At 37.3% G+C, this 10,149-nt stretch overlaps 1 protein-coding gene across 1 annotated transcript in view; it reads left to right on the plus strand.

The window, feature by feature from the left end:
- The window catches only part of LOC133530334 (protein lev-9), a 218,463-nt gene extending 215,457 nt beyond the window's left edge, over positions 1–3,006 (plus strand). Inside the window, exon 30 of the mRNA XM_061868243.1 lies at positions 1,531–3,006. Coding sequence (XP_061724227.1) covers positions 1,531–1,804 — 274 coding nt within the window. The 3' untranslated portion in view covers positions 1,805–3,006. The remainder of the gene's footprint in view (positions 1–1,530) is intronic.
- Positions 3,007–10,149: the final 7,143 nt, after the last annotated feature.

Raw genomic sequence — 10,149 nt, forward strand, 5'->3', positions numbered from 1 at the left:
CTAAAAGGCGCACCTATGTTGAGGTGCCTCAAGTAAGTTACTAGAACATTCCCAGATGATTCCTGTATGTATCCTAGCACTACGATATCAACGGTTAGCACCACCGAAGAATAGCTGCCAGACGCCTGGATCCTGGAGACAGTCAGCTTCACCTGCGAACCGGGATACAGGCTAAAAGGCGCACCTATGTTGAGGTGCCTCAAGTAAGTTACTAGAACATTCCCAGATGATTCCTGTATGTATCCTAGCACTACGATATCAACGGTTAACACCACCGAAGAATAGCTGCCAGACGCCTGGATCCTGGAGACAGTCAGCTTCACCTGCGAACCGGGATACAGGCTAAAAGGCGCACCTATGTTGAGGTGCCTCAAGTAAGTTACTAGAACATTCCCAGATGATTCCTGTATGTATCCTAGCACTACGATATCAACGGTTAGCACCACCGAAGAATAGCTGCCAGACGCCTGGATCCTGGAGACACTCAGCTTCACCTGCGGACCGGGATACAGGCTAAAAGGCGCACCTATGTTGAGGTGCCTCAAGTAAGTTACTAGAACATTCCCAGATGATTCCTGTATGTATCCTAGCACTACGATATCAACGGTTAGCACCACCGAAGAATAGCTGCCAGACGCCTGGATCCTGGAGACAGTCAGCTTCACCTGCGAACCGGGATACAGGCTAAAAGGCGCACCTATGTTGAGTTGCCTCAAGTAAGTTACTAGAACATTCCCAGATGATTCCTGTATGTATCCTAGCACTACGATATCAACGGTTAGCACCACCGAAGAATAGCTGCCAGACGCCTGGATCCTGGAGACAGTCAGCTTCATCTGCGAATCGGGAGACCTTTCTTAAGGTGCATCACGTAAGGCTACCGTTAACAGAAAAATCCCTAAGTATATATGTAAGTACCCTGGCACTAAGATACCAGACCGAATGTGGTCGATTAAGTTCTAAAAATGTACCAATAACTTGGTTATATGATATCTGTGACAGAACAGAACCCCTATTACAAAAGGAAGAAAGCTATTATCTATTTCTCCCTCAATTGCTCAAAGGTTAACTGGAATATATTTGCCTTTGTACTAATGATGAGTCTTTATTTTCGTGTTTACTTTATTACATTAGGTACATAATGCTGTCATGCATGAGAATAAAAGTACCAACACAGTACGAATCGTGTTTGACGCTTCTTGTAAATATAATATGACAACAGGGATATGTATCTCTGAACGATCAACACTCGTCGAGACCAACTTTGCAACTTTAATTAACTGTACTGCAACCCAGCTAATTAAAATCCTACATCATCGCAATAATGACATTAGCTAAACACTTCACGAATCAGTTAGATTGTAAGTTTTACATCCATTGTGCAAAACTTAGCTACTCCATAGCTGTTTTTTCAGTTCATCTGTGTAAACTAATATCCCACACTCCTGCTGTAACTCTGACATTTTCCATATCTCTCTTCGAATCCCAAGACATTAATGGTGGATCAACTAATGTATCCATCTTTTACAGGAACAGGAAATGGTCCAACGCCATCCCCCTCTGCGCGCCAGCCTCCAACTACACAGACTCGCCCGTGCTCACCGGCGACATCGACGCCATGTTGTCAGACTCAGCGGACATTTTGAAAACACGCGCTACGCCCGCCATCTTGTCACCAGAGAGCTACAAGGCCGCTATGACGAGAGTCGCTGCGACGAGATTGCTTAGACGGGCACCGATAGAGATTTATAAGAATAGAGTTAGCAGGGTCAACAGCTTGATAAGAAGGGATACGTTGAGATAATCTGGAACTCTTTATTTTTCGTTTATAAGAATGCCAAATTCTAAAAATTATGTGACTAAAACAACAACTTTGAAAAATATGATGTTAGAAATGGCAGATTAGGAAATTCTAACACTAAAATGACGCATTCTAATACTTTTAGTATTCAAAGTTACCAAAATAACAATCTAAAACACCCAAAAAAACCTAAAACTAAAACTTTTTTTTAAACCACACAACCAAACTCATTACTGGACACAGACTCCATGTTATGCTCGGCGGCCATCTTGTCGCCCTAGAGCTACTGCTAAAGGAAGGACGCTAAGTAGGAAGAATTTCGTACATTGACCCACTATTTTCTATCTCTATCATACGTGCATAAGTATATTACTGTCCCGTTCGCACAGTGGCATTGACCGCCGGCATCATGGGCAAGACAACAATATAATTACGCACGAGCGATAGAGATGGAAAATAGTGGGTCAATATACGAAATTCTGCGTGCTTAGCGTCCTTACTTCAGGTTGGTAAGACAGGCGTCCATTAAGTTACGGAATGACAGCTCAGATAATCTGATTAGATTAATTTTACGTAATTTACTAGACAAAATAAATATATTGTTTGACTTATCAAATCGCGGCTACCATGGAAAATGTGTCACTTTTAAAAAAAATTGACAACGCAACGGCTCATAAGAAAATGGAATTGTTTTTTAACGTTATATATAATTGCGTTAAATCTGAACTGAACAGAACTGCACGGCTACCATGAGTTGGCATTTGAAGTTGACGCTAGCGACTGCGTGAACTCGATCGCACCAATACATCAGTGCGAGCCAGATGGACTGCGATCGAGCCGCAGTCCCTAGCGTAAACGTCAAGTGTCAACACATGGTAGCCGTACTGGAACCGCGGAATTGTTGTACCAAAAATATTAAATTAAACCTACGCCTTTAGACATAGTTTAAATTTGTTTTTTCTAATGTAGGGCTTAGCCGTATATGTTACCTAACGCAACCAAAACACAACACAACTAAAAGTGGCGTACTAGAAGAGAGGTCTATGCTCAGTAGTGGGTGATAAACGGCTGATCTGATGAACACAACCATAGTCATTAAAGAAAGGACGCTTACCACCAGGAATTTCGTACAGTGACCTGCCAATTTCTATCTCTATTGCTCACGCATAATTATATAACTGTCCTGCTCACAGTGACGCTGACAGTGTCTACCGTCAGCGTCAAGGGCGGGACAGCAATATAATTACGCGAGTTCGATAGAGATAGCATCAGGTGGATCAATATCATATAAATTATATATATAAATATATCATATAAATAAATACTAGTACTACAGAAATGGCACTTCCTGCCTCCTTCAGGGAGAAATCATACTGCCCCTTTCTAATGTATGGCACTATCCCTTTCGGCTATTTAGGGTTATCAAAATTTAAGACATCTTATCTGAGGTCGTGCACGTATAGGGACGTCAAGTTGTGCCAATCCTAATAATTGCTCGGAGCAATTCTGAGCCGAGAACGCTCGAAAGGAGTGTCGCCCCACGGCCACTGCCAATAAACGAAATTCCTCGTGCGAAGCGTTTTTTCTTTAGTAGAAATAGCTAAGTGAGCGAAGCGATCAAAACTATCTATACTTGTTTTTATTATGTGACAATAAATATGTCTTTAGAATTTTTGAACACCGATGTTATTTGTACTATTGACTGGACATATGTATTTTTTTTTTAATACTTAAGAGGAATTCCTAGTTGCGATTTTTCCATACAAACGCTCTCGACTGATTCCTCCCTGGATTTTTAACCTAGAGCAGTGATTTTTTCAAATAAGATCAATATCATCAATATCTGTGCCGCTATGTTTTGCTTTTTTGGATTATTTTATTTTGAAGAAAGATACAGCGCCTCGAAAATCGCAAAAACGGCTCAATTGAATTGGCTGTAAAAAAAGGCACAGTATACAAATATGACAAAAAATATCCAAAAAATCAAAACATAGCGGCATAGATTATTTCTTCCTCTTGCAGTTTCCAAAATTTCATAAAGATTGATTGCGTTTTGGAGGAGGAAACAGTCGAGAGCGAAACCTCGATTTTTGAGTTTTTTGCATGTGAATTTCAGTCCGGGCTGCAGTTGTCCTTATCGCACGAATTGGAGGCGGAGACAGTTTCTAAATATACGTACACAGAAGAAATAGTGATGGGCATAACATCCTTATTAGGGATTGCAGAACCGGTACTGTTTTAAAGAACCAGGATTTCCCGGTACTTTCGTAACCGGTCTAATTATTTCATTATTTTAAATAAAACGACAGCATTTTGCGATTTGACCACTTTTCGTATTATAATTTAATAATCACATGTTCTTTTACTAAGTATAATCACAATAAACAAGGTAATTTTTTTAAGAAATATACTTTGTATTTTACATTGCGCACACTTGTGCGTCACAAGTAAAAGATAACTACTTTGATGTTTGCCACTAGATGGCAAATTTAATGCAATTACATTGACGAGGGGATTTATATACTTATAAGCAGGGATCGGAAACCGGTATTTTTTGTATGGGAACGAAAACGGTTTTTTTTTCGTTCTTTGTTAATTATTTCATTCCTAATCGGGCAATCTAATAATACGAAGTCGTTATCTAAAAACACAACTGAGTCCTACATTTTGAGTATAAAATAAACCGAAATATATGGTTATTTCGATGTTTTTGCAAAAAACCGGCTCCGATCCCTGCTTATAAGTATCGCAGTCGTATTGTATAATCCGCCGTATTACATTACGGCTAGCCGATATCAAAATAAGGGCCATTTTGAAATGCGGCGGTTCAACGATTAAGGTATGTTGGGTAAATACCGGATGCGGGTGAAGAACGTAGGACATTCATTTCTCCCTAATTTGGCTTTATTTTTTAATGGTGGCAACATTGTGTAAGACATCATTTCATTGCGCCTCGACTGCCAGTGTCCCCGCGTTGCTTAGGGAGTTTGTGCTATGCGCAATCCAGGCGCGGATACAAGATTTGGCTTAGGGTGGGGCCATTTTGAGAAAATCATATATTTTTGCACAGAAAATAAGGTAAAAAAAATTTACTCAATTTAGTAATGTGAGAGCCAGGGTTTTAGGGGGGGGCCATTGCCCCTATGGCCCCCCCCTTGTATCCGCAGTTTACCTTGCAATCACAGAGAGCAAGGTAAATTTCGCGAATTTGAATTCGCCCTGTAATTTATTTTGCGTATTGTGATGAAACTGTGTTTGTTTTTGTAATTGTGTTAACAGACCTAGCACTGCTGTAGACCGATATCCGATCGTGACCCATCCAGGTAAAGATCGGAAAGAAACAATCCCATCTTTACCTATTTAAAACAGCAGTGATTGTCAAACTTTAAATTTTCTTCAATTTACCTACTGACCTACTTAATTATCACATTTATTGTTTTCTTGATCACACTTTCGTACCATTATTTTTATCCTGTACCATCCAGTTGTATGTGTATGTACACTTACTTACTGACAATGTAATTTTTTTAATTTCCGCAACCCAAAGGTTGCCTGGAAGAGATCGCTTTTTAGCGATAAGACCGCATGTTGTTTACCTGTGCTTATGTTTCTGTTTTCTTTTGTATTGTTTTCTTTTATTGAGGTGTGTAATAAAGAGTATTTATATTGTATAGGGATGATGATACATGTTGAATTTTATAACAAAATCGAGTAAAATAGATAGCAAATGAGCAATTTTTCGCAATAAAGTACCTACACATACGGATGCATATGTAGATGTGCACGCATACATACATAGCTAGTTTCGGATACAAAATAGAGATAGGGCTTCGAAATTAGTTTCCTTAAAATGCTTCAAGAGGGCTCTCTTTTCCTATATATTTACTTTACTCTTTACATACGATCCTTACATTTTATAAAAAAAAGATTATATATCAACTATATATTATATACATAATTGCAAAATTAAACCAATAAAATCGCAATTTTACTTATTTTCCATACTTCAAGATGGGCTCGCAGTGACCTTGACCTTTTTAAAGAACTACTTAGTATTTTTGATTTTTAAATTTGATTCTTATTTTTTTGGCGACCTTCATTAAAAATGATTGGGCACGATTATTTTTTATTTTGATTTTTGTCCCTCCTACTTAAGTACTTAATATATTCCAGTACATTCCTTTCAATAAACAATACATTTACACTTTTACTAAACCTGTACAGTTCACGAGATCTTAAATTGTCAAAACTTCGAAACCTATCAATTATTTTAGTGGTTTTTCTTATTTTATTACTTCGTGTAAACCTTACAATAAGAGGTTTCTTAGCACATTGTTTACTTATCAAATTACCTTATGAGTTATGACATAGGTATCAAAGTTTGAGAGCCACAATTTTACCAATTTTTGTATCAGGGTTAAGATCGGATACAAAAATACGAAAAAAAACACTTTCGTTGACAACTTTTAAGTTTGTAATTATTGGTGGCTGTAATGTAATTTATATACAATGGATAATAGACACCGGACCTATTTCTTTGTGATACCTTATTCTCTTTCCATTAGAAGCAACTTTTTTTCACCATTCGATGTTCTCCCTTGATGGCAAAACACTCGTTACCCTAACCGTTCTATATTGAAGATTACCAAAATTCAGGCCGAATCTACGGTTATTATTTAACGATTCGCTCCTTACTTCAAGAATCTGTCACGTGCTGAGATCTCGAAAAAATTTTTTTCACGAGTTCTCTCAATTGGTCCCAAAATTTTCCGGCATTACCCAGATTGTCATTGTCATCAAGTTTAGCCCCATCGTACTATAAGTTAAATAGATTGTAGTTTAAACATATATTTATACCTACTTACAAAATTTCACAAAACACCATGATCACTCCCAACTTACTGATACGGATAGGTACAGTCAAGTGTAAAAATATGGGTGTACACATCTTACTCAAAAATATGTCCCGTTGCATCTTATTCCAGTGTAATAAGAGCGTAGTACCATATTTATGAGACGATTCTTTCGATACATATTTTTGCACTTGACTGTACGACGACGACCGAAGCAGGGACATCATTCTTTTTTTTCTCTTACTTATATAGTAATTAATAGATACAGTATAATATAAAAATGAAAAACAATATTATGTGATAACAACAAAAACAACTTGCGTCGGTCGGGCAGCGCAGGATAAATTCCGTCCGGCTCGCGGGCGATGTCGACGGAACGGCGCGCAATGAGCGAGCGTTCGAGTCTCGCGTCTGTGTGCGCGCACTCACACTTAGATAGCTCCCGCTCCCGCCCACCGCAGCGCGACAGAAACATAGCTTCAAAAATTCGAGATTTGAAAAGTTGCTCAGCTAGGAATTGCTCTTAATAGAATGATTATATTATCGTTATTTGTTATGATCAATAATTGAGTTCACAGTCATCAATAATTGTGTCGAACATTTAAAGGCCCATATGTACTGTAAAACGTTGTACGATACATGTGCGAATAGGTAATTCGCAACTCGTGTCGATTTAAAACACTCCCTTCGATCGTGTTTTAATTTATCGCCACTCGTTTGGTATTTCCTATTTTTCGCACTTGTATCGTAATGTACTATTACGATACAAGTGCAGAAAATATGAAATTCGCAACGAGTGGTTATAAATAAAAAAGACTCCTTGCGGTCGTGTTTTAATTGATCACCATTCGTTGCGAATTTCGTATTTTCGCATTTGTCTCGTAATGTACTGTTACAGTGCATATGGTGCTGCTTTCCCGCACTAGTGCGGGAATAAGCAGTTTCCGTGCCGAGTGGAAAATGTAAAAGGCTATATGTACTGTAAAACGTTGTGCGATACATGTGCGAATAAGTAATTTCCTGTCCGCACTTGTATCGTAATATTCTTCCACATGAGATTAATTAAAACTACTAACTAACTAGTTTTACTTAATTTAATTGGTGTTATTACAGACAAATAATTTATGTAAAATGTTAACTTTAATTTAGTCTTATTGAAATGTTTTAAAACTTGCATTAAAAAAATGTAATGCAAAATTGATAGTTGTAAATATCGCTTACAAAATATCCTACAATAATTATCATATTTTGTAGGAATGTTTATTAAAATATGGATTTAATTCAAAGGATTTGATAGATTAAATCTAATGCTTAAAATAATAAAAAAAATGTGATTTTCATAGTTTATCTTAAATACTCAGAACTTGATATACTCATATATAAATTATTTTGTTTTAATTTTTTTCAAAAATGTAGATTGAAGTGCCAATGTTTTCACATAATCGATCCAAAATTATTGTAAATACCGCTTAGCCAAAGATGATTAAAATAGTTATAAAGACTTTAAACTAAAATGTAGGTTATTAAAAATTAAGTAAAAATAATTGCAAAATGTAATTATTTTTAGGAAACCGTAGTACGTAATTAAAATGAGATCTCTACTCAATGCCACGCACAAATATTTGGAAATATTTAAATTTATTAATTTAGCCCAAATTCAATTCCCATTAAGGTGACAGTCCATTTCTGACCGCAGCTGCACTACTGCTCCGACATTACTGCAGCGGCCTGAACGCGTCGGTGTTATTGTCAATTTCCATAGTAAAATCAATGACGGTACCGACTGCACGTAATATGGTAATTTTAACGTATTTCCGACCGCAGCTGCACTACTGCTCCGACATTACTGCAGCGGCCTGAATACGTCAGTGTTATTGTCAAATTCCATAGTAAAATGATGACAAGACCGACTGCACGTAGCATGGTGATTTTTAGTGTTTGGTGTACATACGACCGCAACTGCGAACCGCACGTCAAATCTTTACAGAAATGTCTTTGGTCACAGATATTAGTAGCTCTAAGCAAAGAGGATATAACCACCAAATAACCACTACACTCTAAGGAGTTTATTACACCCGCGGATAATAAACAACCCCGATAGTTTCTGTGTTTCGCGGTAGTTCCTCTGTATCTTGGCGTTGCTCTTATTGTTTTTTTTAATGTTTCCTGATAAATTCATTAAATAAACAGTTCTTTCCTTTTTTCGTAGTTTTCCGAGAACAGCTATAAGCTCGAAAGGGCAAGAACGATTTTCATGGTAGGCAATAAGTAGATAGTAGCTATGTATGTATGTATATATAAATTATTTACAAACTAATAATAGTGAAAAAACTGGAAAACTAGTTCGCCTTTGTATTAATGATGAGTGTTTTTTTCCTGTTTTGTGTTCATTTTTGTACAATAAAAAGTTTTACTACTACTACTACTAAATTACAGGACGCACTTATGTGTTAGAATAAGATCGATGTAGGTATGCTAACCATTATCGTACAATCATGTACACATAGCATAAAAATGTGACAACATAATATTTCTATGATGATTCTAATACTGAACGGAGTGGTCGTATGCAATTTCCTCTCTCTTTCCTCTTTCTCTCTTTTTCCAAATGTTGACTGAGAAAATGTTTCGAATGAAATAGCTTACTCTGTATCCTCTGTATTTGTGTTAGGATACTACGAAACCACAGTAGATTACATTTTTTAGTGGCAACAATGGTCGCGCACTGTGCGGCTTAAGAGGAATTTCCTCCCGCGGGCGCTCCGGCTTTAGTATGAGCTCCCTGCCGAGGTTTTTCTGAAGGTCTACAGTAGGGGTTCTTGAAAAAAGAAGTGTACAGGTTTTTAAAGGGTCGGCAACGCGCATGTATCACTTCTGGAGTTGGAGGCGTGCTTAGGAGTTTCAGTGATGCTTATATTTAACAGGATTAATTACTGAATTCTCGCTGACAGTACCGTGGCACAGTGAATTTGGCGTGATAAAATGTGAAAGTGTCGTTATAGCATATTATATACACCGTGGGTTGGTAAAATCCAACAGATCTTAAACGCATTCCTGATCAAAAAATGTTTAGTAAAATTCGGAAAAAAAATGTTCTGTTTTTTCTTTTAGCCGGTTTAAAAGCTATTTTCTGCACACAGCACGTTATTTCTTTCTACATCTTGGCGAAAAAAAAAACATTACAACGAAGAAGTAAAGTTTTCTTAATTCATCTATAGATCAAAATTGCGAGTGTTCTTTTTAGTTGAGTAATGTTTGTCAGAAGGTATGACTAAACCAAGTCACATAGAGGCAGCGCCGCAGCAAAAAAGGCGTTTTTCACAAAGTTATTGCAGAAACAAATTTTCGCAAGAATTGCCATTATCTCTGAAAGAAGACCGATTACAGAAAATTTGTATGATATTTTAGCCTCTAAATGCGATTAAGAATACAACTTTAAATCTATCAGGTTTTACCAGCCCACGGTGTATAATATCGTGACACTTTCTCACTTTG

This window comes from Cydia pomonella, chromosome 22 (assembly GCF_033807575.1).
Source record: "Cydia pomonella isolate Wapato2018A chromosome 22, ilCydPomo1, whole genome shotgun sequence".
In the NCBI taxonomy this organism is placed as follows: domain Eukaryota; kingdom Metazoa; phylum Arthropoda; class Insecta; order Lepidoptera; family Tortricidae; genus Cydia; species Cydia pomonella.